General features: G+C 52.9%; 1 protein-coding gene across 6 annotated transcripts in view; it reads right to left on the bottom strand.

The window, feature by feature from the left end:
- Positions 1-26984, bottom strand: part of SEPTIN9 (septin 9) — a 143404-nt gene that overhangs the window by 67383 nt on the left and 49037 nt on the right. Inside the window, exon 1 of one of the 6 annotated variants that reach the window (XM_080394829.1) lies at positions 7994-8186. The exons of the other annotated variants lie outside the window; for them this stretch is intronic. Coding sequence (XP_080250955.1) covers positions 7994-8048 — 55 coding nt within the window. The 5' untranslated portion in view covers positions 8049-8186. Of the gene's footprint in view, positions 1-7993; positions 8187-26984 lie in introns of those variants that run through there. 6 annotated transcript variants of the gene reach the window in all.

The raw sequence follows: 26984 nt of genomic DNA on the forward strand, positions 1-26984 counted from the left end.
AGAAGTTGCAACAGATTGCATGGTCTGATACAAATCCCGTGTCACAGATAATGCTGGCAACGTGCTGTCAATGTGCAGTGCTTTCCTGAACGGTGCAAACAGTACCAAGAGCTGAGTTACAGAGGAAAGTTGAGCATTAAGGCAAGTTCAGGGCTCTGATGTTAACCAAAGCTTTTCAAGCTGTATTTCATTCACTCACAACAAGCTACAAAACAGCCTGAGACCGATGCAGCAGACCCCTGATTTACCAGAAATGAACATGCAAAAGCAAAGCCAGGACTAAGAATAGGAAAAAAAAAATATCCATACTCAGATTAATTCAAAATCCCAGCTTTCCCGTGCCTATAATGCAGTTCTAGAAAGGTTTTAGCTTTGATTCTCCATTACACTTTGGTTTACATAACCATTAACCCTCAGCAAAATGCTTCCAGATCAGATCTGTATATTTTACATCCCTTACATTAATTTCATACTTGTACAGAAAATTACATAAAATACAGGGTTATACAGCCCAGCAGATTGCATTACTGGCTCTGCCACAGGCTCTCTGCAGCTTCTGCCTCTAGTCTGTGCTCCAGTTTCATAAGGGGAGAAGGAAGGAGAGAAATAAATCTTCTCTGCGCCTCCCAGGGGACTGCAGATTTGCTTTGGTTCAGTAATATTTCTAAAACACCTTAAAAATTATTACCCAGAAGGCAAAAGCATGATGCAGATGGTCTTGCAGACCCAAGACCCACCCTGTGCTACCAGTTGCAATGCTGCTACCACACTGGGTATAGGAAGCTGTGAGCACCCAGACGCCAACCCCAAGAGTCACCAACCCCAAGAGTCACCAACCCCAAGAGTCGCGACTCCCAGTGCCCAGGCAGGGCAGGGGTAGCAGAGTGACTCAGGTGGGCAACCAGCCGACTGCATGATTAAATCATTAAATGATTAAGTCTCTGCTGGAGAAGGCGCTCTGATGGGTGGTGTTGCAACATGCAGGTTACAAAGCTACGGAAAAGGGTAAAGTAGTAGAAGTGGCTAAAGGAGGGACCCAGGAGCTATTCAGGTCCACTGCCTGCGCTGCCAGCTAGCCCTGCAGTGCTGATGCTGATGCCATTGCAGCCAGCTCCAGCATCTCTGCTGGAGAGGACAGCCAGCACCGCAGTGTCAGCAGTTATCCAAACATCCTGAAGGCTGGCAGAGAGTAGAACCTCCCCTATTTTTTCCTCCCTGGTAAAATAAACATGCTTAAAAAAAACATGAAAATCCATCCTTTTCACATTTCCCCATATCTGCACTTCCAATGACCAGATAAAAGAAAGACTGAAATCCCAACCCCAGTCCTCACACCCCTTCCCTCCCAAACCAGTCCAGCAGACCAGTGCCAGAATGACGCTGGGTGCCAATGCTCTCACCACTAACCTCTCCCAGGGCTGGGACAAGCTGAAGAGCACCCAGCTCACCCGGAGCAAGGGGCTGTACAATTTTGTGATGCTTACTCAGCCCACCACCTCTATGGCTTGGAGGATGGCAGCACAGCCCGATGCGGTCACGGTGCCTCCTGCCCTGCAATCCGCAGGATGCTGCTTGACACTGGTGGCACCTACACCCAGGCAATAGGTTCGTACCCCACCCCAACCTGCTCTAACACGGATGCCAGCAACAGGGCATCTGCTGCAGTGCTGGAAGGATGCAGGGGCACAGACACCCACGATGTCTCACCCTCCAGCACCGAAACCAGCCAAGAGCTAGCTTGGCTGGACCCTGCACCTGGGTCACCGCTCCAAAGGTGTCCCCAGGAGACCCAAGTGCTGAGCTCGGTCCAGCACCTTCACAAAAGCAATCAGAGTAAAAGCCTGAGTCACAGCCCGTGGGAGATAAGAGCTCTCATTAATCTGAGGGCAGCTTTTCAGAAGAAGTTGAGGGTAACAATAAATCCCTTCGCTGCCCAAGTGCTACTCCCCAGCAGCACCGTTGGCGCAGCAGGGAAGGGAGGGAGGAGGGCTCTCCTGCACCAGCACAGCAGGTGGGGGCAAATGAGTAAAGCAGAGGGGTGCCAGGACCAAATGACACCCTGCAGGTATGAAATGGGAAGTGGCCAGAACACAACCCTTGCCCCATGCTGAAGGGCGTGACAGCCCACCCCTGTCCCACAAAGAGCTCCCCTAAGGGGCGCTGACCCACTCCAAATAGGCACATCCCCATCAAGAACCGGACTCAGACCCATTGACTCATTTGACAGGCTTCAAACAAGCTCACACAGGGTTTAGTCACTTGGCTTATTGCCTACACGTCCCACCTCTAAAGACCAAGAAGGTGCCAGAGCTCAACTGTGGCGGGAGGAGGGAGGGAGGCTGGGAGAGAGAAAGAGTCCGCATAACGGTCCTGCAGAAAGACATTGCCTTAAATATCAAATATCAGAGTCAAAAACATGAATATCTGGAGTGATTATGGGCTCTGAAGTCTCCATTATTGTCTTTGGATTTACGACAAGTCCCAGTCCAGGCTTTTGTGGCTGCTGTCGGTCCTGGCTCCTGAGAAATGGGCTGAGAAGCTCCCTGCAAGAAACAGCAGCAAGACAGAAATGAAGCCAGCACTCACAACAGCGAGGCCACAGGACACCCAAAGGGCCAGGACTCTCCCTCAGCAGCGGCTTTGCTGGCGTGTATTGGCCAAGAGATATAGACATGGACACTCAAATCTTATCAGGCATGACCCAACGTGTTCTAGAGGTGCTTCCTACTCACTCCATTGCCATAAAGCACCAAGAGTCAATGAGCAAAGGGCAAAGCAGAAGAATGATTATACTTTAGGTGAGTCTCTTACTAAGGGAAAGATGCTGCCAAAATCCCAGAGACCGACGAGTACTTGGAAGAGCCAGCGTGGTATCCAGGCCCCACACCATGACTCACCTCCAGGCACCAGCGGTACGCTTGCACAGCCAATGTAGCTGCCCTGACCCCGGTGTAAAAACTCATCCTCCCTCTGCTCCTTCCCACCCAGCCACTTCTGAAAGGTTTCTTTATGATTAGCACAACGCTGTGCTCACTTTGCCCAAGACTGATCTCAAATGGAAAGTAAGAGCTCCCCCATACCAGCCAAGACTGGAAACCCTCCATGCTGACGTACAGCCAAGGACACTCCGCTCCATGCTGCAGTGGTTGCCCGTCCCCAAGGACAAGTAGCCCAGCCTTCCTTGCAGAAGATGACTATAAACAACGACCTTTGGATGATCCTACATCCTAACCGGGGCCAGAGGCTATCCCCAGAGCCCAGCTCACGTGGACAGAGAGATACATGTCCTGTTCTTCCCTTTCCCACTCCCTCACAACCTTTTTATTCCCAAGGAACTAAATATACATAGGGGGAAAAAACAACCACAATGGCAGGTCTCCGCTGCCGCAACCAGGCAGATGCAGTTTTTCCACTCTGCATCGAAAGCCAGTTCTGCAGGGGAAGATACAACTTCTGCTGGGGAAGATACAACTCCTGCCTTCCCACAGGCACCTTCCCCGGCTCCTTCCTCCCCACTACACGGTGATTTGGCAGAAACCCCCATTCACCCCAACCTTTTGTCTCAGATTCAGAAACATAGATAGGAAGAGCGGAAAAAAGAGAGAAAACTCCCTGAAGTGCCTGTAAAGCTGGCCTTTGAGGATATCAGAGGTGGCTTGCTGTCTCAGAGCAGCATGCTACATCGATCAGCTGGGAGAGTGGCACCGGCTTTGCCCACGCTGGGCTGGTGATGAACAGTACCAGAAGAGACTAACTGCAGTATAACTTTTTGGGGACAGCCCAGGAAATCCAACAATTGACATTCAGGAGCTTTGCTTCACTCCTAGGGTTGAGATGATCCAAGATATAATCTGAAAGATCTTTTTGCGTTTCCTTTTCCAGGCATTGAACCTCCGCACACGTGGGACCATTAGTCACACACCCAGCCTCCCAGCCCGCTCCCATGCATGCAAACCCGGGCAAGCACTCATCCTGCCAACGCTGAGGCAGGGCTCACAGGGGGGACCCTGAATCCAAGTGAGGTGCTTACACAAACACGAAGCACATCCCCTCTCGGGGGCCTTTCACTGTGCTGAATTCAAGCCACATCACCCACATAACATCACGACCATCCCTCTGGCACGTTCCTGCTAATATTAGCAGCAGGGCTGAGTCCCAGCATCTGCAGCACGCGGGCAGCAGCTGCTCCCCGTGGCAGCAGGCGTGCCAGCCCCGAGCAGCCCAGGGGACACACCACGGCCACGTGTCCCAAAGGCATCCTGGGCATTTTGACAAGTAAATTTTAAGGACAAGCCCATGACATTTATGCACATGGAAAAGCCTATTTCTAATACAGCCCCCTCCTGAAAACAACCTGGCTGGTGGTTTTTAATCTTGAACAACCCTTAAAACCAGGGCGTAACTTAGCAAAAGTCAGTACCTCATCGAGACTAAGTCTGTGGCTGAAACACTAGAAGTACCCTGCACAGGGTGGTGCAAGACGGGTATGTCTGTAGGGAAAGTGTCCAATAGTGGGGAGAACTAAAAAAAAAAAAAAAAAAAAAGAGAGAAAGAAAACCCAGAGAAGCCTTCCTATCAGCACCGATGTGTCCTGGCAGGGCTGCAGGCTCCCTGCCCCCGGCACCCAGCTCCACACAGTGCAGACTGCTCAGACCACAGCGCACCCACCAGCAAGCACACGAGGGAGCTGGGCTGGGGGGAGCAGGTGAATCGGGGATGAAGAACCATCAACGAAGGCTGTCTTGTGGTTTCTGCCAGAGGGAAGCTGCAAGTCTGTGCCCCACGCTGGCTCTAGCTCCAGACATGACACTGAACCCCCCGGCACCACCCTGCCACTCCACACGCTTACAGCCCCACGCGGCATTTACTCTCATTCGCAGCTTGCACCCACTATGACATTTTGTGTTTCAACATTACAAGGAAATGAATCTGGTGTTAACTGACAGCATTGGCAGAGGCAAGGAGTGCTCAGCATCGCTGCTGCCAACTCAGCCAATTCACCATCAGCAACTGCCAGCAAAAATGTGCCTCAGTTATCCCGGGACTCTGCTCAGCAGCAGCCACATCCCACTGGGATGAGGGGCCAGAGCAGATCTCTTCTCTCTTACTACAGGCAGTAGATCAAGAGTGCACAGTGCTTTAAATCTTTATCAGGATGATAAGTACCATGTTGCAGAGTTATCTTTGGTCACCATTGCAACCAACCAAAGCTGTGAGCAGCAACATCCATGCCTCTTCACAGTCAAACGTCACAGACATCGACACTTCACATCACCCAACTGGAACAAGAACACGATGGTTTGGGGTTTACACAACATTAACACACTGCACAAGCATCCCACCACCCGGCTTGATTTACCACTACAGGTTCCCTTCCCTGACGCTTAGGCGTCTGTGTCTGAGACTCGGGGGAGCTGAGCAGCTCACAGCCCCCTCCGAGGCAGAGGTGAGCCGCAACTGCAGCTGAACTAGCCACGCTTCTGAAAACCTACCAAAATCTATAAACCTAGGGACAGAGCTGTTGTGCTCTGTAAATCCTGGCTAGCCACAGACCTAATAATGTCCTTCCCCATTAGAGACGAGGAAGTTCTTGCCAGTCAAATAAGCAGGATTAGTGCCCTTCTTGCAGGACCTGCCGGCTCAGTCCGAGGCGAACACACATACTGCTGCCTAGATCCGACCATCCCCATCACATCACCAGGCACACGGAAACACGCGCTCTGCTGTGCTGTGTTTCCCTCTCACGTTGCTTTGATTTGGAAACTAAACTGGACTTGAGTACCTCATACTCCTTCCCCCTCCCTAAGGGCCCTTGCAGCCCCCTCAGGCTCACGGCGGCTGGCAGCTCCATGGCAGTAGCCCACAGCCGAGCCAGCAGCTCCCAGCCTTCTGCAGCCCAGCCGGCACAAGAAACCTGTTGGTCCTATGCCAGGCAGGGATGCTACGGTCCTATGCCTGGCAGAGATGCTACGAGGAAAGCAGGCTGGAACAACCAGGGTGATTCGGGAGGGCAGGCAGTATGTGACCGGCAAGAACAAAGAGGGCTCTGGCTGCTGGGTGATCTGGTGTTTCTGGTCCATGGTATTTTTGGCTGATCTCTCCTGCTTGGCCACGGGCTGCCTGGGGCCAAGATACCCACCCAGCAGACACCAACACTGCATCTCCTGCCCTACAGGCTAGAAATTAATTGCCTTGTTCTTGGGAAGCTGCTATGCAACCCAGAAAACTAATTAAATTGTGAAACAGTAGCCTGGATCCCTGCTCAAGGGCAAGGCCAGACCTTTTGGCTGTAGATGCAGAGAGCTTTCCCCAGCCTCTCCCTCTGCACAGGCAGCAGCTATAAAGTGCTCCATGGACTGAATAAAAAAAAAAAAAAAAAAACCCAAACAAAAAACTGCGGAGTAGCTGAGTGCCACCAAGGAGCACACACAGCCCGAACAAGAAGCCCTGGGGCTCACAGCAGAGCCTTTATCATATCCAAGTAGGGAATTACTCATTCTTCAGAGATTTAAATGCAATTGGGGCAAGCGAGAGGAAAGGCTATAATTACATCAGCGCTCTGGAGCCCTGCGGTGGGGAAGCTCAAGAGTCCCCAAAGGACAGTTACAAAGGTGCCGTTGAACCCCGAATGCCAAACCAACGATGTATTTGGGTCGCTCTCTGTGTCCCAACGCTTGTTAGTTCCAGTCTTCCCAAGGGACATGACTTTCCTCAGCCTCCTGCTAAGCCCTCTGCTCCCAGATTTAGCCGAAGAAAGCTGAGGGGCTGGAAAAAGAGAACATGAACGTGGCTAAACCTTACGAGGAGGGCCAGCAGAGACCCCAGCCCTGGCCACCCGTTTCCTGCCTGACCTGGAAGAGGAACCCTGGTGCTCTCAGCTTCCTCAGCTACCCAGCAGGAAAAACACCCGCTCCTTCCCGAAGGCACGGCTGGATTCCCGTGTCCCAGCCTGCAGCCACACGCACAGCCCCTGTCTAAGCTTTCACCACGGCCCCCACATCTCCGCTATTGCTCGGGTGGATTATTTTTCTTTTTTTTGGTTGGGTTTTTTTTGTTTCTAGAAACCGCTGCATGAAGCTCAGTTTGGGCCGCTGCCAGGACACGAGAGCGCATAGGGCCCGAGCTGCTCTTCCAAAACTCTGCTTAGGAAGATGAGCTCCCCCGAGCCGATCTCTCAACGCCTGCTCAGACACGAACCCCCGTCCCTCTCCTGCCTGTATTTAACTCTCATACCCATCTGGCAGCAGCGCGCTTCTCCCCTGGCTTGTTTGCTTGCCTGAAAAGCGCCACAGATGCTGGGGGAGACGACATCCCCGTCGGTGGGCCCAGGGGGCTGCCAGGAGACACCGCACCGGGGAGCCCCGCAGCCATCGGGCAGCTGGGGCTGGGCCACGGGGCAACGGCAGCGGCTCCCGGGGCCGGCGGGTCCCGCTACGGGCACGTCAGGGACCGGGGTGCGCGACCCCCCCCAGGGCTGCGCTCGCATCCGCAGTCGGGGGCTAACAGCGGGGCCGGGGTGTCCGGGGACCTTCAGTCTTGTCAGGCGCGTGTTCAGCTCTAAGCAGCACAAGCCAACTTGGGGAAGGGCAGGGAAGGGAAAACAGCCCGTGAGATCCTGCCGTGGCAGATAACAGCCGGGCGCGACCGCTCCGAACAAAAGGCACGGGAGCCCCGGCCCGGGCAGACGCCGGGGGATGCGGGCACGGCGCTCCGCCCGGCACGGCACGGCACGGCAGGGCTGGGCTCGGCTCCCCCCGTACGGCACGGCAGGGCTCGGCTCGGTTCCCCCGGCACGGCAGGGCAGCAACGAGGGGCAGGCGGGGGCGGGGGGGGGACGACTCAGTCCCGTTCCGCCGCGCCCCCCCAGCGCTGCGCGGTGCCTGCCAGGGGCGCAGACGAGCCGCGCGCTGCCCAGCCCGGCCCGCACCAACTTCTCCCGCTTCTCCCCGGTTCAACCCCGAGCCAGCAGCACCCGCAGCCCCGGGCCACCCACCTTCGAAGTCGGAGATGATGCCCTCCAGGTGCGCGTTAACGGCCGGGTCGGCCATGGCGGGGCGCGGGGCGCTGCCCCCCGGCTCTGCGGGGCGCGGGCGGGCGGGTGCGCGCAGCCGCCGCCTGCGGCCGAATGAATGGCGGAGGGCGAGAGGCTGCGGCCGGCCCCCGCGCCCGCGGGCAGCCTGCCATGGCCCCGGCCCGGCCCAGCGCGGCCCAGCCCGGCCCAGCCCGGCCCCCTCGCCGCGCACTGGCTGCTCCCCACGCCCGTCACCGCCGCCCCCGCCGCCGCGCCGGCCCCTCCGCGCAGCGCCGGGCGGGGACCCCCGCACAGCCCCGGGCGGGTGGGGGGATGGGGGGGGCGCGTCGTCCACGCTGGAGCTTGTCCCGCATCCCGCCCCCCGCATCCCGGGGACACGCACAGGGCACGAAGCCCGTTGGAGAGGTAACGACCCTCGGCTGCCCCACAGAACCAGCCCCACCGGGTGGGTTACGGCACTGATGTTGCCAGCACCGGTAACCCATTCCCTTTTCAGCTTGCCCTTCTTTGGGAAGGAGCCACTTGGCCGCCCTCCTCTATTTTTATAATTTCTGAAAATCAAACCGGAGCACTAGCTAGCAGCGCTAACACAGCACTACCCCAGCCAAGCCACTTCTGCAGCCAGCTCTGGAAGATCACGGACAGAGCAGCAGAAGGGGCTGCAAAACCTGCCTCGAAGCGAGCACACAGCCAGGCACCTCTGGGCCCAGCATCCCCGCACCAGGCACCTCTGAACCGGACACCCCTGCGCCAGGCATCAGCGTGCTGCAGCTGGCTCCTCTCTGGCCAGACATCTCCTCTACAGCCTCTGGGCATCGACACCAGCCCCCTCGAGCGCCCTGCTGCCTTCCCTCCACCTCTCACACCCTCCCGGTTTGTGCAGCTCTCCACTCATTATCTGATGTTTCTCCCTTCCCATGTTGATTCAGATCCTGCCCTCCTGACCCTCTTTTTATCCTCCCCACCCTGTGTTTTAGTAGCATCATTTAAAAGTGATGATACCCACTGAAATGTGTCCAGGCACATCAACAGGAAAAGAAGAATTAATGGGCTGGGGTTAAAGTCCACTTTGGGTGAAGCATAAAGAAAAATTATGCAAAACAGTAGCACTGTTACCATATGTTCCTGCAGAAAATACGTGCTTCATCAATTATGTCACACTTTTAATTTTACACTTCCAAAGTCTGCAAACACCACAGACTCCCCAAGAGTGTATGTGAACCAGAAAATGAAACCAACAGCACCAATTTCCCAGACTCAAGAAGTTCCACGTTTTCCATGCTGTTAATAGCTTGCAGTTTTAACCCAAGGTAAGGCATTGCTTTAAAAGTTGAGAAGAGAACAGCTTAAAGTCCTGAGAACACACCTTGACAATAGAAGCTGGTACTCGGACAGACACGGTGGTTTTCCTCCCCTTTCACAGGCAGCAGCGCTCAGCGCTCTCGTTTCTTGCACTCATAGCGATGTCAGAAACCAACATACCACAACAGTGCAGAGAACAGGCTCTGCATCTCTGTGCAATCACAATATGGAAATGTAAATGCCTCCCTGTGCCATACATGGTCCCTAAAGCCCCCGGTGCGCACCTCCCCAGCAGCCCCGCTACCCGAACGCTGGTGCCTTAGAGCAGGACAGGACCGAGCATGGACCAGCGGCTCTGCATGCTCTGCAGGCGGTGGTGGCTGCCACATCATGCAGCATCCCGTGCCGGCTGGCCCACACCCAGGGCATTGATTTTCGAAAGAAAGTGGCTTTATTTTTCTCTTCTCAGCTGCTCATATGCAGGTCACATCCACAATCCATTTCAAGCAGGTAGAAACGTAGCTGTCAATAGTTAACCTCGGTTACTGAACAAGAAAAAAAGCTATTTCATTAAAATCTGTCGATGGCTCTGTTGCTGGGGCAGCAGGACCTAGACCAGCCTTTTGCCAAGGCCCTTAAGCACCATGACTCCCCAGCAGGCTCTCAGCGCCAGGTTGTAGAATGGGCTTAAAGGGGAGAAAATGAACTAAGCAAGACAAACCAAAAATCAATACTATAAAAAAGATTTTGAAAAAGCAGTAAGGTCACCTGGGGAAGGACTGAGCACATTTTTTGATGTTCAGAGTCTCCCTCCTTGCAAACCCCATAAGATTCAGTGTCAGACCCACTGCCTGGAGCTGGTGGCACCCCCTGAACTAGGTCACACAGGCATCGGTGTGGCACTGTGATGGAGACTGTTTCTGAGGTCAGCTGGAGGCAAGAAGAAGTAAACCACTAGAAAAAAAACCCTATTGTTTCATGGATTATGAGTAGTGAGTGTCACAATGACACCCGCCAGTCTCATGAAGCTGGTGAAGAAGCTCAAAGCAGCAGAAGAGCTTGAGGCAGTTTGGTTTAGTCCCAGTTCCCTGGGTCACTCTGCGTTCCCCTAAGCAAAGACGTTATCATCCTGGATCTAATAAAGGTTTAGCAAACCAACAGGCCTAGAGGAGAGCCCCAAGAAGTGTGAAATAAAATATCCGGACTGTAAGTAGGAGTTCATTTTCATTAAAACCAGCTGGTTAATATTGCACCCATGTGCACCTAACACACGGAGAGGGGGAGAGGAAGACGGAAAATTACAGCAGCCGAAGAATAACAAGAATATCCAGAGCTCTAATAGTAAATAGTTAAAGCAGGAAGGTATGTAAACAACTCACTCCACAGCACATAACCCAAGCGCCTGCTAGTAGAGGAGGAGCAAGCTTTCCTTCAGGAGACAGGCCCATCCTTCTCTCTCCTGGAGACTTTCTTGCACCTTTATCTGACTTAGCCATGGTCACAGGCACGGCTTCGCAACAGCCAGAGACCAAAAAAATAATTGACTTGTCCCGTCTGCTCATCACAACTAAACACCATTTCATCTGGTTTTCTACCTGCATGCTGAACCCAAAACCTCGTGTTTAGCTAAATACTTCTTCCAGAAAGGGGGCAGCCCTGGGAAGCTAAGCACCCACCCCAGAGGGATGGAAAATTCACCACCTCCCCTGGAATTTATTTCCAGGGCTCCCCATCAGCATAGCACAAGCATGTGCCGTGCTGCTCATCCCAACAAATTTCGGCACAGGCCCTGCTTTGCCCTGTCTGGTAGATTGAGGAGATTAAGGACCCTGAGCCTTCTCCTGATGATGAAAGATCTCCCACACTGATCACATCACCTACATTCCCTTTGATAAATTAATCAGGTTCTGCTCCTTCTGTCCTTAGTGTCAGGTATTTTCTTCCCTTAGTCCCTTATCTGGCTTTTCTGCTCCTTTCTCCCAACATTTCACAAGTGTTTGTCACTGGATTTTTATTTTTATTTTAATAAAGAGCGCGAACTCACTTTTCAAAAGAAAGGGAGCAGATCACATCTCTTCTGCTGCTTACTGCTCCCCCTGCTCACATAACCAAGGGTCTCACTGACTATTGTATCAGAGTACTCGAGCTCCTGGTCAGCTGAGAACTTTGGGATACTTCACACAGCAACTGCTGCCCAAGGGACAATCCCTCTTCTGCAAACCACCGGCTGCAGGAGGGTTTTAAGCCAATGACTTTACTTGCTGTATTGCATTACAATGGAAATATTTCTTATTTTCTTACTAACAGAGGGCACTGACTGCCCAGTCCTTTTCTCTTCGCCATCATTCTGCTCTCCAGATGAGCAATAAACTTCTTGCAAAGTTGTTTTGTTGGCCTAGAAGTGGTTTCCTGACCCCAAAAAGGCACAGTCTGTAAAATCTGCTGATCACTTAGTTATAGATACCAAGCTAAAACTAGCTTGATACCATGATAGCTGGCAGCTGCAAGAAACCTTGACTCCTGTCCCCTTGTACCTTATCCCTGGGTTCTCCTGCACTCCAGGCAGTGATGGACCTTGAAGGGCTTCTCCAGATCACAGCACAATCTCCTCCAGAAGCAGCCAGTGCTGGCCACTGCCTCTGCCCTGACATAGGCGCAGGGGGACCACGATGCAGAGCAGACCTAGAAAGTCACTTCAAGGAGAAGAAAAATGTAAGAGACAAAAACCCCAGGGAGATGGTAGCTGCCAGCATTAGAAGATCCTTTGCCAAGATAGGCCAAGGCAGAAAAGGGACTTTCCTATCCACGCACATTTTAAACAGCACTGCACAGTTTCCTTGCAAGCTGCTAAGAATGCAGTCTTTCAGGCAGATTTTCCTCCTCCCACAAGTCAAGGTTTTTCTGAACCCATGCAGCTCTTATCGCTCTCACAATCTGCTGCAGTCATGAGCGTCAGGCTCAGTTAGAATAGGTGGCATGAGTCATTGTGGCTACCTGAATCGTAAATTATCTCATACACAAAAGCAGGTAATTAATCCACAGCACCTTCCCTTCTCTCCTCCTATTTTAATTAGAAAACAATCCTGTTTATTGATTCTGGCCTCATCTATAAAATGCTTTGAGACTTGATGACCAAAAGGACTATGTAGAGGCAGTCAAATACTGCTATTAACCACCTAATGTTTCTATTGAGAGTCCAAATATCTTTTCTTGTTGACAATCACAGATGAAACATCCTTCCCAGCCCTTCTGGGTAAGCACAGTGTGTGGGTGGAGGCTCTTGCACCACACAACACCAACTCCCAGCATCCATGGTGGTCCAGCACCCCCACGGCATCGCTTCGAGCCAATGTACAGGGCAGCACTGGCTGCACCATCCGCTGGCTGCTGTCAGATGGGCAGCACCAGTGCAGGGGAGCACGTAGAAACAGACGTATAATAACCCAGACAAGGCAGATTTGAAAGGCGAAGGGATGGTGAGTCACATCTCTTCTTCCTAAGCCAAAAAACAGACTCTTGCAATGACTTTCCCTTCTGCTCCTCTGCTCCCTGTGCTTTCTGAGTTCTTGTGCCCAGAAAACATTTATGCTTCCAGATCCACCAGGAAGAAGTGCAATGATCTCCGTATTACAGGTGGGGAAACTGAGGCACATAGCAGACATCACTCAGAAATAGGGAGCTGGCAAGTAATAAGACCAGACCTGGCTGCAGTGGTGAGCAGTGTCGAATCCAGCCCCCAGCTCCTCGGGAAGTGCCAGTGTCACTGGCTGGGAACGGGGGGGATTCTGGAAGCAAAACCAGAGACGCAGTTCCCATCATCTCCACCCATGCTTTCATGTCAATGACGGCATGAATCCAGTCCTACTGATTACGCAGGAACTGTCATGAAAAAAGGCTCTTTCCCAAGACTTCAGGCTCTTCCTGCTTCCCAATGAGTAGGAAACACAGTGAGAACAGTCACACTTTAGTGCTAGTCATACTTCTTCCTTTGCAAGGAAACTAAGATCATGGGAAAAGTCTAAAAAATTCATAATAGGTTTGCTGATTTGAGATTTCTGGATCATTAACTGATTTTGTTGACAAAGGAGATGTGGCCAGATCTCATCCCTTAGTGCCACAGAGCTATGCAGCCCCTGTGCACAGAAAAGGTCAGGTAACCATGAAGACTGGATAACAGAATAAAATCTGGAAGAACAACGGAAGATCGGTACCTAAAGGGCTTTTAATAAAGTCTTTCCATCAGTGCGCAGGACCTCACGGCACCAGTGGGTCCCAGCATGACCATGAGCCGCCAACTCCATGCAGTCACAGCAAGAGCGCTCCTAGAATGTGGTAAGCAAGATACTTTGAGCAGCAAAGCAGAAATCACTAGTGCTCCATCTTGAGTCATCCTGGCTACCCAGCATGAGTGACAGCCAGCAGAACTGAAGGTGGAGAGGGGATGAGACTGCTAGAAGCATCACATGTAGATGCGCCACAGGGGAGAGCTGCTGCGGGCAAACACCACTGTTGCCAAGGGAACAAAAAGAAAGCCCCAATCAAACCCCAAACATGGTTGTGGTATAAACAGGTCAATAAGAGCTAGAAATGAGAAGATTTTAACAGCTAGTGATGGGAGATATAAAGGGACTGCTGTGAAATCAAGAGGGCAAAAAGCAAAACGGGTTTCAAGGTGGGGCATGGCTCTTCGTTGGAAACCCAATGTGACATGGGGAAGGAGATGGTCCCTGAGCCTACAGCTTCTCAGGCATTCACTGCACAAACAGGGAAAACTGCAGACTTGGTGTTCTGGGACACCCCTGGCGCTGAGAGGCCCCATCAGCACTGGGCAAGCGGAGGAACAACCACAGGCACAAGGTCCCCACAGCTGCTTCTCCCCTACCTCCAGCGGAGACGCAGCAGTGGGGGCCAAGGCTTGACTTTGTCTTAGGTTTAACTCCACCAAGCCAGCATGCAGAGCAGGTACCAGCTTGCTCTCAAACAGGACAAGGGAACACATCACGTGTTTACACTGAGCAGGGCAAGCAGAAAACCAGCATCCATCCTTTCACCTGCTAATCTGAAGAAGAGCCGAGTCTTTCCCGTGGCTCACATTTGCAAATTCTTAATGGTCCCCAACACCTCCCCTGCCTCTGTGGGGACCGATGAAGTCACCCTGGGTTTCCACCAGTGCTAAGGTGGGATTCAAACCCGGTCCCAGCACCTGCCAGCAGGAAGGATGCCGCTGGTTAGCACCCACTGTGCTCGGATCCAGTGGCACGTGGCTGGGCTGTGGGGGCACAGCTCTGCCCCTCAACGAAGACCTTCCTATGCACTCCAAGCCTCGTCAACTCCAACAGGCAATTTGGTCTGTATGCATGGGCCAAGCTCACTGCAGGCCCCACCAACCTCACACCAGTGTCGGAGCCCAGCTTGATGCATCTCATGCCGAGCCAGCGATTCCGGCTATTGTGCGTGCGAGAGCCTGGAAAGGGAAACGCTGAGCCTGGCCCAGGCGCATGGCCCCAGCACCAGCCAAGCGCACACCCAGCGCCCCGGTGGTCCCAGGAGGGCTGGGGAGCCGGGGGGTCTCCACCGCAGCGTGGAGCAGGCTGGCAGCCCCCGTGCCTGGGAAGGGAAGCGAAGCACAGCTCCCTGGTGTTGATTGAACGGCGGGGAACGCTTGCAGGGGAAGGAAATGGAAAGAGGATCAGGAACTGCATCTGCCTGAACCTCACGCAGTTAAAACAAACTCGGTCTCATGCCCTTGTTCATCTCTTTTAGTTTCAGGTCAGACTTTCCTAAGAAACTGGGAGGTGCCATTTAGGATCCAAGCAGGAAACTGACTTAATTATCTTAATTATTTTTTAACAAATTTAATTATTAAGTACTGCATTTTAAAATTAAGACCAAACAGGCATAAAAACCAGTGCTGTGTGACAGCACAGATGTTTTAATAGAAATGAGAGGCTTCAGAAACCTCGCTCATCCTCTAATGAGTTTAACACACACATGGCACAGCACGTTTCCATTGCAAAGCCTTCCCGTGCAGCTGAGGGTGCAGCTGACTCCAGAAGAAACTGCGGTGCCTGGACCTCGAGGCAGGGAAGTCCTCCCTGCCGTTTTCACCACATGCAGACTTATGGTAGTTGCAGGGGGGAAAAGGGGAGGCGAGGGTCAGCCAGAACACTGAACCCCTCGGAAAGAGGCCATTTCCATTGCTGCAAAGTTCCCAGCAGTCCCTAATTAGGGAGAATTTGCAAGAATAAATAAACTGGCAGTGCTACACGCATGCACTCTTCTTCCAGATGTGCATGTCTCATTTTCACATGGTGTCCAAGGCAGGGCTGGAAACTCCATCCCCGCACAAGGGGAGGAGGCAGGCACAGCGTGGGCTCCCTACGCCGAGCCCACCCCCATGGCAGCCCCATGGGTGCAAATCCCACTCCACCCTGCCTCTCCACACACATCCCAGCTACCTTGGGCACTGCCTTTCACCCCTCCAGTGTCACTGTCCCTCTTCCATCACACTGGGGTACCCAGCCCCCACGGGACCCTCCAATCCCTGCTGCAGAGCAGGGCGTGAGCGGCTTTTACAGCCACTGCCTCTGCCGCTCTCTCAGCTGCCTGCTTTCGACCTTTTCAACTCAAAACTTTCCAGTCATAAATATACCAGCTCATGGCAGGAAACTTGCTTTTCTTATACTTCTCCCCTGCTTCTCAGAGAGCTGTTTCTAGCAGCTCGCGCTCCCTGCGCCAGCCCCCCGCTGTTTCTCCCTGCTCCTCTGAGATATTTCAGGCATGCAACAAAATCTGCTGCAGCACAAAGACCCTAAAACTCTCTGTAAAGGCTCAGGAAGTGCCACAAGCTGCAGGTCAGGCCTCGAGAGCAGCTGTACCTCCTGATCTCCCTGCTTACCATCAAAGGTTTTACTATTATTATTATTCCTTTTTGACATAAACCAGTTTGATAAGAACAATTCCCAGATGGAGCCGCAGCCCCACACCCACTCGGCTTCCTCCAGGCAGCATGGACACAGCGCGGGAGCTCACCGCACAGCGGGACAAGGACACAAGGGCAGGAGAAAAGGAAGGAGAGGAAGAATGAACAGAGTTTTCCTTTCCTTTTAAAGGCTTTGGCAAATGCCAGTAAAACCACCAGCAGGGATGCTGAGGTGTGGTGGTCAGCATCCGAGCAGCACTGAGCACTGCCAGCCGCTTCCCTTTGCTCCAGCTCCACCACGCAGGGATGGGAAGGGTGCCCGAGTGGACAGGCATCGCTGCCAAAATCCATGGGCTGTGTGCGCCTGTTTCCATGTGGATGGGCATGTGGGTGCCCCTGGCATCGCCCTGTGATGGTCTGGCCAGGTGCACCATGCCCTCAGCTCCACTGCCTGCACTGCCGCTGCCCGGGAGTACTTTGCAGGTCCGACACAGGCACATACATAAAATCAGGCAAGATCAGCACTGTTAAACTCCTGGGCTCAAGGAGTGCAAATGGGAAAGAGATGGAACAGCCTGGATCCGAGGTGGGACCAGCTGCCTTCAGGGAGGGCTGGGTCTGCCTTAGCTTTTACATCTCATTACATTGTCCTCTCAAAAAGTTTATTACAACCCTTTCAGACTTACACAAAAGACACAGCTCAGGTAATGCCCCACTAACCAGATCCCAGCATGACCAGGCGGGCTCCAGGGTCCCAGCTAGCTGAGCTGCGCTAGACAGCACTAAAGCAGCAACCCCCAGCTCTGTGTTCAAAGGGTCTACCCCAAACACAAGAGGCAGCCTGGGTGCTCAGAGTCCAGTCGCCTCTCCTGCTGGAAAAACCAGACAGGGCCAAGGGGACCACAACCCCCCCCCCCCCAACCAGGTCTCCACCAGCACACCAGCCTTGGCTCCCCTCTATGTCTCTCAGATAGCCAGTGAGTGCTGCTAGCACAGACTCAGCCTTTTCTACAGATGCAGAGTTGCACTGTTGATTTAAAAATCTGGATTAAAAAAAAAAACAAACAATCTGATTCAGTGTATAAGATTTTAGAGGAATTTCTTTTGACTTTCTCTCCCTTTCACATGCTCAGCCACTTCTGCCTGCCCCAGGTCTTGCTCGCGCTGTGCCTGCAGGCTCCCTGCTGCAGGGCACTTGTTTCTGCTGAGATTAAATCATTACCGAAGGAGGGACCTGATGCTGTCACCGCCACCCTCAGGCTCACCCTGTTTGCTAGAAGAGACTGTCAACACCATGCCTCATCGAGAGCAGGATGACACTCGGGCTTCCCCCCATCCACGCCTGCCCCAGTGAAGCTTTCCAAGAGCCATCTCTCGGCAGGAGCCACAGCCAGCACATGTGGCTGGGGGACGCTGGGGTTTTCAGCCTCTAGAAACAAAAGAATAGCCCCCAAAAAAGAAAAAAAAGTAATAATCAGTCGGGAGATATGCTGCAAGCAGGCCAAAAGCAAGGGCCATCCAGTGTTTGCCCTAAATGGGAAAGAGGCGCACGAGCGCGCCAGGGCAGAGCACCAGCCACGGAGAGAGGTGGCACCAAGCCAGGCAGGAGAGGAGATCTCCAGCAAGCAGCATGAGGGGGAGAGAAACTCCCTGCTGGCAATCCCCCAACAAACAGGACAGTAAAACCCTGAAGATGGGCCGAGGTTAGGGGTCCTGGAATAGGGCAAAACTCAGAGACACTTCAGCAGCATCTGTGTTGCCATCAGCTGTGGCACTCGGCCCTTCCCCGGGCAGTTGCACAAAGCATCTTGCTGCAGGCTGCCAGGCAATTAGCTCTGATGCTTTTGTTTCTAGGTGAGGACAACAGAGTCCAAGTGTCCTGAATGAGCAGAGCTGGACCCGCTCCCTCGCAGTGACAGGCAGGGCTGGGTTATCTCTCCCCACACTCAGCCCATCCTCTGTTCGCACCTGACCCCTGCAGCCAAGCCCAGCAGGGAAAGGGGAACAGGGCAAATTCCCCTTCCCATGAGATGTGACCACTGCCATCACGCCAAGCCACACACAACGAGAAGTGATCACTTGCCATTATTGCTTCTCGCCACCCCACCGTGCGTGCCACTCTCCAGCGAACTCAGTCTCACTGTGCTGAATATTTGGTAATACTTATCTTAATTTGCAGTGCTAGTGCCTATAATAACCACGGCAGGTCAGGGAGTGCTGGACTAGATGTTCCACCAACAGAATTAAACTGCCCTTGTTTAGGAGAAGTTAAAATAAGGTAGAAACAAAATCTGAACTGTTTTTCCTTATAAAGGAATGACAAGGGGAAAGCGCTGCATGCGTTAAGCATCAGCCTGCCTCGTTCAGCAGGGACTGGCAGTGTCTATAAGCTCAAGGGATATTGTTATTCCCAGACAAGTAATCATGGGGCAGACCAACACAGCCATGTTTACATTAACACAAGGGAATAAACCGCCAGACCTGAGCTCTGTCTTTACATACCTTCCTTCCCCTCCCGCCTCCGGAAAAATCCCCCTGCACACAGTACCCCCAGTCTGGTTGGTTTAACGACCAGACGACATTCCTGAGAGTCAAATAAAACTGCCTTGCTGCCTCGAGCCAGTGCCCGGTCCCTGGGGAGCGCTCCTCTGCAGGAACACGCGTCTCCACACGTCAGCAACACCCTCGGACCAGAAGGGCTCTTAATCGCTCCGCCAGCGCACGCAGCTGCCCAGCTCCAGCCCCCGCCGCAGGCTGCACATCCCCTGCCACGCATCTCATCGGCAGCGCCGGCTCCGCTTCTCTACGTGGTTTCCAAAGAAGTCTATTCCACAACGGTCGCTTGTGACTTGGCAGAGCGCTGCCTGCCAGCTGTAGGGCGGACGGCTGTTTCATACACGGCAGAGAACTGCCAACGGCCCCCAGCAGCGCTCGGTGCTTTCTCAGAGCCCCAGGGATGGTGACCCGATGCAGAAGTGGGGCTGGGCTGTCCCCGTCCTCATTGCCAGCACAGCCCGGGCACTCAGTGAGGTCTGCAAGCTGATGGCAGGGGCATGCTCACCTGCAGCTCCAGGGAGTCAGGCACGGTGGAAGCAGCTAGAGGCCGATTTGCACGCAAGCAGGTCAATTACCTGGCGAAAGAGGTGCCCGCCTGGCACTTGCCAGTCTGCAGACAGGTTTAAGACACACAGGAATTGAACCTCAGGTCCAGATATCACTGTGGCCAAACCAGCCACCTCCTTCACTGGCCTCTGGGAGAGCCCCTGGCAGCACAATAAAAGGAGTATTTAGTAAAGCTACAGACTCGCTTGAAAAAACTGGAGGATGATGAGCCATTTTGCAGCCAAGCTTCGTATAAACACATTGATAATGATGTTAGCATCAGAGCTGGAGATGAATAGGGCCACAGGCAACAGCAGGCCTCTCTGTCTGCCTCAAGAAAGCCCCTTTCTTGCAATGCACATCTTTAATCCATGACCTGTGTCTGCTGCCAGCCACATCCATACCAAAATCTGCTCACCTCATCTATCTTCTCTATATCCACAGATTTAGGTGAGGCGGGAGCGCAGGCAGAATGGCAGGGCTCACTGCAAACTCCACTCTGTTCTGTGCTGTCCTGCTCTTCGATGAAACCTCCACCCTGTCTTCACCAGAGGTAACTACACAGGTGGAGGCCAGCGGTGTCACGCAGACGTGGCTAAAAGCTTCAGTGTTTCACAGCTTTGATGAGGCCCATCTGAAACAAACTCTCAGACACGGAAGACCCATTTCTCCACCCTCTCAGGGGACAGAGCTGCGCCCCGCTGTCCCTCAGGGCAGACAGGCTGGGGACAGCCTACAGCCTAGCACCAAAAGCCAGTGGCACTTCTGGTTCACTGAGACCCTCCTGCACCATGTCCCCTCTGCACCTCTCAGGGACACTGTCCCAGCTCTGCTCTGTGGACAAGGAACAGCCTCACCAGCCGTGCCAAGCTGCTCATTAGCTGAGATAACACAGCGGCAACAGCATCAGATTGTCCTTGGCCTGCTGAGGATAACGTAGGTTTGGGACACTTGGATTCACTTTTAGTCATGTTGGCGCAGTCCCGGAACAAAGCCTGCATGCTCATCTCTAATGGATTGGTCTTGATTTGGCTGTCACTTTGATTTGCATCGCTCAGCAGCTTTGCTAATTGCTTGAGAAAACGCAGGTTTGCGTAGCTCCTGGTCCCTGAGCTCAGTCAACCATGCGTTGAGTACAGTCAGCCTCACAACTGCATGAGAACATAGACACCAAACACTCGTCCTGGCAGGGAAGAAGACAATGTCAGCAGAAGTCAGACTCCTGTAAGTGCACTTGTGAAGACACTTCACTGAGTTCAAAGAAACAACCCTTCCTCCTCAGCTATTGCTGCCACTTTTCATCATTTACACATGCCGACCAGCTACAACCTGCCATGATTTTCATGGTCATTCCTGTGTAATAATAAACATTTTATTAAAACTATGGAGCAAGCACTCCACAGCATAATGAATATTCATGCTGCCTTCCCCAGGGATGAACTGGGATCCCAGCACAGTACAAGCTCTGCAAAGCTTTCCCTACCCATTTGCAAGGCACAAAAGCGTGGGAGTTGAACAAGGATCAGTATTATCCACTAAACCACAGGATGAGCTTTGCAGGAACTGGCAGGCTGGATTGCTTCCAGGCACTAAAGAAGGCAAATAGTCCAGCCCAGTTCTCGCATGCCAGAAATGTTGAGCATCTGCAGAGTTGAGAATGTGAAGACAACCTACCCTGTCCTGAGAACCAGGCAGTCTCCCTCCACACACTCCTGGTGATGCACGTTACTCAGAGGCAGAGCTGTATTATTAAACAATTCTCCTTATTTTCCTGAATAACACATTAAAAAAGCATTTTGGACACAGTGCTTTCCTTCTACATCTAGCAAACTTCTAGCTGATAGAGAGAAGAGCTGACAAAACTCAAGGAAGGCTGACAAAGGAATAAAGCAAAATAACCCCCTCCTCAAAAAACAGCCACAGCCTCTCCACACCGAGGCTCAGCCAGGGGTTTGCCTGGAAAGGTCTGGCTGGAGTTTACACTATGCAGCAGCAGGATGGTTAGGGCGTCTTCCAGGGAGAAACATCCCAAGCAAGACACAGCTCTAGATGCTCCACACTGTCTGGGGCTTCCTGAAAAGTTTCCCACCCCAGCGACAAGGATCTCTTTGCATCTCATTACCACTCCTGATCTTTTACATGACGATAACTATCTTTCAGCCACATCCAAAGAGAGACTGGATGTCTGCCTATCTTCTATTGCAAGGTCTCCCCCAGCCCACACCAGTCACCCTAGGATGACTTTCCTGTCCCAGGAATTAGATCTGTTAGGCATTTACAGGTTGTACTTGGTCTGCATTTCCCTTAGGTCTTCTCCTGAAGGAGGCGTGCAGCTCTCCTGGAGCTGCAGCACTGGAAGGTCCCACAGGAGCAGCCACAGCAACACCCATCAAGCTTCCCAGAGCTCAGTTTTGAGGCAACGAAAGATCCCTACGATGTGCTATCTGTGCTTTTGCTTCCTTTCCCCTCTGACCCTCACACCCAGAGCTGGGAGCTCCTTGCAGCCAAGCTGGCTTAGAGCAAGCACTTTCTCAGCTTCAGAGCCAAGAAAAGCCCCCATGGACTACAGGCTGTTACTTCATTTGTTGTCAAAAAAGCACAGTGACAGAAATCACTAGAAGGGCAAGGGGCTGTTATTTATGACCCAGATTTATTGCTACTCTCCTTCCCCTGGGCCCGTGGAAATCTCAAAGTGCCCTGGCTTCAAGGCAAGCCCATGAAATGCAGCTCCTCAAAGTCCACGTCCTGCTTCTCAACTTCCCCGCTCCACCCAGCCCCCAGAAGCTCCCAGAGGTGTGGCATCCTCCTTTGCCTGCCAGCACGGAGATAAACCTCAACTCCTACGCCTTCCTAGAGAGAAAAGCCTGATCGTAGCGCAGTGGGTGTGTGGGTCCACCTCCTGCAGCATCCCAAACTGATGGAAAGTCACATCTGCAGGAGGGGATTCGGAAGACACAAGGAGGTGAGAGACTTCAGGTGGGGCCACACAAGCAAGACAGAACTCCTGCGGATGACCTTTGCTGTGCAGGTAGCCCAGCCCTGCTGGCCTGAGCCTCTCGCTGTGCCTGAACTGGCTCCCAATAGCTTCAGCAGCGGCAGGCACTGGGCTGACCCGCAGCCACAGCACGCCCTGCAGTGGGTTCCCGATGGCTTTGCTCTGCCCGAGGTGGCTCCAATCCCTCCCCGATGTCACAGGGCTGCCCAAGCCTCTGGTGCAGCTCTGCATGTTGCGAGGGACTGTCAGCAGTTTGCAGATTGCATGTCCCAGCCCCATCTATAAAGCAGGATGTTTATATAACCCTAGGAAAATGCCAAGCGCAGCAGGACTGAGAGGGAATACACTTCCAGCTGCTGGAGTTAGTGGAGCTCTGATGACCCACGTCAGCCGGCCCACGTCAGCTGAGAAACTGCCCTTACCTCTTAATCCTAAAAGGGCAACTTCCTATTTCATGGAAAAGAGCAAAGTCCTTGCAACATAAGATGTTCCTGTGCACAACAGATACAGCTGATGAGCAAGGTATTAAATCGAAACAGCCACTTCCAGTGCTTCCTGAGAGAGACCAGCTCCCTGCAGAGCAAATTCTGCCTCTCTGCTGGAAAACACCAGGTTTGGGTTTTTTGTTTTGTTTGTTGTTGTGGTTTGTTGTTTTTTTTTTCCTAAATCAGTTTCTTTTCCAAGACAGGAAAAGGACTGAAAACCAGCCTGGCTTTATTGTTTGAGTCCATGCAATATGAATGAGAAGGCTATGAAGGGGATATTTTTGATGGGTTACTTTGATGATGGATCTGACATATCTGCTTTAAAAAGTTTCATCTGTGAGCAGCAGTCTGCCTCAGAAAGCAGCTTTAGAGATATTGGCAGCCCTTGATGTTTATTCATTTTCCTAAAGAAAAGAAAAATGCTTAAACCATCCGAAAGGTGATGAAGAGGCAGGTCAGGGACCTGGGAGCCAAGATCTAAAGCAATTGCAGGGGAACATGTGACAGTCACTGGGAGCTGAGGGCCTTGGGCAGGCAGAGGTGGGAGCAGCAGAGGTACCCGGGCTGTGGGTGGAGGCGATGTCTCCGAGCCTCGTGCGCCTTCTTAGCCATCCTCACATGTATCACCACGCACTATACATCCTGACACTGCTGACCTACATGGGATGGGTTAATGCAATTCCTATTTACTGTTTACAGAGAAGGAAGTGTGAGAGACAGGTCGATTAACTCAAGCAGCTTCTCCCAGATTGCCAGAGGCAATTAGGGAACAGTCCTGTTTCTGCTGGTCCTTCCCAGCTTGGGACCAGGGTCAGCTCCTGAAGGTAAGCAGGTATTGTAGCTGGAGCAGCAGTAACCTAAATTTCAACTCAAAACACAACACAAACTTCTGCTAAAGTTCAGACAACCTCTGCCCCCTAAATGCCCTCTGCGTTTTAAGCCAGCAGCAGTGAAATTTGACAGTAAAAGCTTACACTTCAGATACATTTGTATGTCAACAGCTAGCACTTCTTATTTCATGGGAAAATCTGTCAGCAGAATGTCTTGAGCACAGCCAAGGTGCCTTTGAACCGTACGTCCGACACAAAACTGGATTTCTATTCTGCAGTGCTGCGGGGGCACAGAGGGGCTCCCACCAGAAACAGGGCACTGGCAGCCGCCAAGACAACATGCAGCCTTCTACAAGAAGGATTTTATCAAAGAAAAGAAGTAACTTGGTTTCAATGGCTACTTAGTACTGTATGATGAACTCTTTCAATGCAGAAAGCCAGGGGCCGTGCTGCCTGCCTGTTCAGATTCACAGAGGGGTCTGCATCACCCTGCAGGAAACCAGCAGCCAAGCAAACCCCCCTTTGCTGTGCACGGGGTCTGGCCGACGGGCAAAGCCTGCGCCAGCAGGCAAGCCTGAGCTTTACCAGAGATGGAGTGGGGTCCGGGTCTCTGCTGGTCTGCAGGAGGAAACGCCATAGCAGCGAGAGGAGGAGGAGGAAGGCATCAAGCCAAGAAAGGAAGAGCTCAGACGGAGCTCCCCCCCTGCTGCTTCAAAGCCCTCCCATTACCCTGCTTCTGCCTCCCAGTTCCTTTTCTCCAAACCCTCTCCACTTGCCTTCCCCCAGGTCTGCAGCACCCAGCCTGGCAGCTGCCTCACGGCCCTTCAGCCCCTGAGACTAAACCACCTCTGCATCGCCCGCTGCTGCACATGCCCTTCCTCCACCCCTTGGTCCCCTGTGCCACCAGCTGTCACCTTCTTGCCTTTGTACAGGGCAAGATTAAGTTTCCTCTCCAGCTGCAGACAAAGGGCCCCCTCTGTGAGCTGCCTGGAGACAGCGAGGGGGCTGTGGGGCAGCAACAGGAGCAGAGGGTGCCAGAGGTGGGTCTTAACCAATCTGGGGATCGGCTATGAGATAAGAGGCCCGTTTTAGCAGCCTGGCTCCCGTGCAGCCCTAGGTGCGTATCTGCGCCAAGCAAAGACCAATGCCATGACACCTCTTGCCATATCATTTTGGAGCCAGGCTGGGAGCGGGCAACCAAACCACGTTGCTCAGCCAGCACCGAGAGCATTACTCATGATCTGGCGATGTCCCCCATGCTCTCACAGCACAGCCAGTGAACAGCCCAAACACAGAGCCCAGCACTGCCAGTAACACCAGTCTTCTGGAAAAAACAGATGAGCAAAGGGGAGCACACACTGGAGCGCAACCTGCACCACTCCAGAGGGTGTCCCAAGGGCTGAAGAGGTACAAGAAGAGGAACCAGGACCAGCTTTTCTGGATGGAAATGATGCCTACATCACTTAGCTCCTGCTGTACTGGGGGAGGAAGGGTTTCCTGGTTTGTGGCCAACACCGCTGTTCCTCCTATGGAGGATATGCCTTCCCCAGGGTGTGTTTCAGCGGAGAGCATGAGACACACAATTTCCATAGTTCACTTCACTTTCCCTCTCCACCCACTGGGAATTTTCTACATTTTCTGAAAAAAAAAAAACACTCCAAAACACAACCAACCAACAGCTCCCCAGTCTCCACCAGGGCCCTCTTTCCTGGAGATCAGCTGTCAATACAGATGTCAACCAGCTCTTTTTAGGCAACTGAAGTAGGGTTTGATCAGTTCTCCTTGAATGGAGTGAAGAATGAGAGAGGGAAAAGAAATGGTAAATAACTTAGGTGCTGAAGACCACCTCTTCCTGGCCCAACAGCTCATCTGCTCGCAAGGTTGCCTGCTTTGCCTCTATGCTGATGTCAGTGAATGCTGACTTAAACAGGAGCCCTCCTGGTGAGCGTTTCCTGAGTGGCAGCTCCAGCCTTGTCACTCCAAGCCCCACTGACCTCACGGAGCCGAGTGAAGCCACAGGGGAGAAGTAAAGCAATAAAGCAAAACCACTAAATGCTACAGGGTTGGAGAGAGCAAATCAAGGGGATAAACTGGGGGAAGTAGCAAGACCATACCAGGAGAAGAGACTATCTCCAGTGGGAGACAGGCAATGTTTAAATACTTCAGCTGAAGGTTACCAGCAGAAGACAGCAGTGAAGGACCAGCGGGTCTATGTGCCCTTCCGCCTTGGTGAATGGAGGAGAGTCGGATGGCTCTTGCTGAGGAGTGGGGCAGAGGAGACACCAGGCTGGTGTTTGGTGGTGCTCTAGCTGCGAGCATGGCACCGGCAGGTGATTTTGCACTGCTCAGTACCAGAGTCCCCCCGGAGGAAGCTCTGCCTGCACTTGCTGTGCCACAGACGTCATGACCCAGGAATAAATCCCATATTCTTGCTTTTTGGCCCATGCTCCCCAGCAGAGATGGATCTAGTCAGAATGACTTGTGTCTCCAGTCCCATATCCCAGATCAGCACCAGCCATTGCCTCCACCCCATAGGGATTCTCATCCCAGCCTTGCACAGGGGTGCCGGCATCTCAAAGGGGTCAAGTTCCCGGCTTTATAATGACAAATCCCTCGCAGCTGTCTACAGAGGATCCTGAAGTGCCTATGAAAAGCAGAAAGTATCTGCCTCATTTTCCATATAGGAAGTTAGAGCACATGTGTTAAAAGATTTACGCAAGGATACGGAGTGATTTAGTGGAAGAGCAGGAAAAGGACTCCAGCAGCACAGCTCCTAATTGCCACAGGATCGCTCCCTCCCAGGGCAGCCCAAATCCTGACTCACTGGTAAATAAAAGCTGTGTCAAAAAGCGGATCTATTTAGGAGAGGGGCACCCAGATGCTTTTTAGCAACATGGTGAGAAATATCCGTATTTTCACTCAATAAAACTTCTCCATATACGCATGTATCAGAATTTCATGTTCTCTGCTGTGATCCCCAGCAGTTATTTGCCTTTTTACAGCAGAACAGAACGTCAGTTTGGCGGTGAAGTCCAAGGCAGCAGCAGGCGAGTGTGGGGGGCTGCGGGGGCCCCGCCAGTGCTGGGGCAGGGGCTGAGCGGGGTGAGCGATCGGGGTGGGGCATGGGCAGGGGGCAGGGGGGCAAGGGGGCAGGGGGGCAAGGGGGGCAAGGGGGGCAGGGGGGCAAGGGCAGGGGCAGCCCGACGGCTCCGCTCGGCTGCCGCGCGGCCGGGAAGCGGACAGCGCCACCTATCGGTCCCGGACCGCCCCGCCGCCCCCGGGGCTGGGGCCGGGCCTGGGCCGGGAGAGGGGCAGC

This window comes from Falco punctatus (genome assembly GCF_963210335.1).
Source record: "Falco punctatus genome assembly, chromosome: 1".
Classification (NCBI taxonomy): domain Eukaryota; kingdom Metazoa; phylum Chordata; class Aves; order Falconiformes; family Falconidae; genus Falco; species Falco punctatus.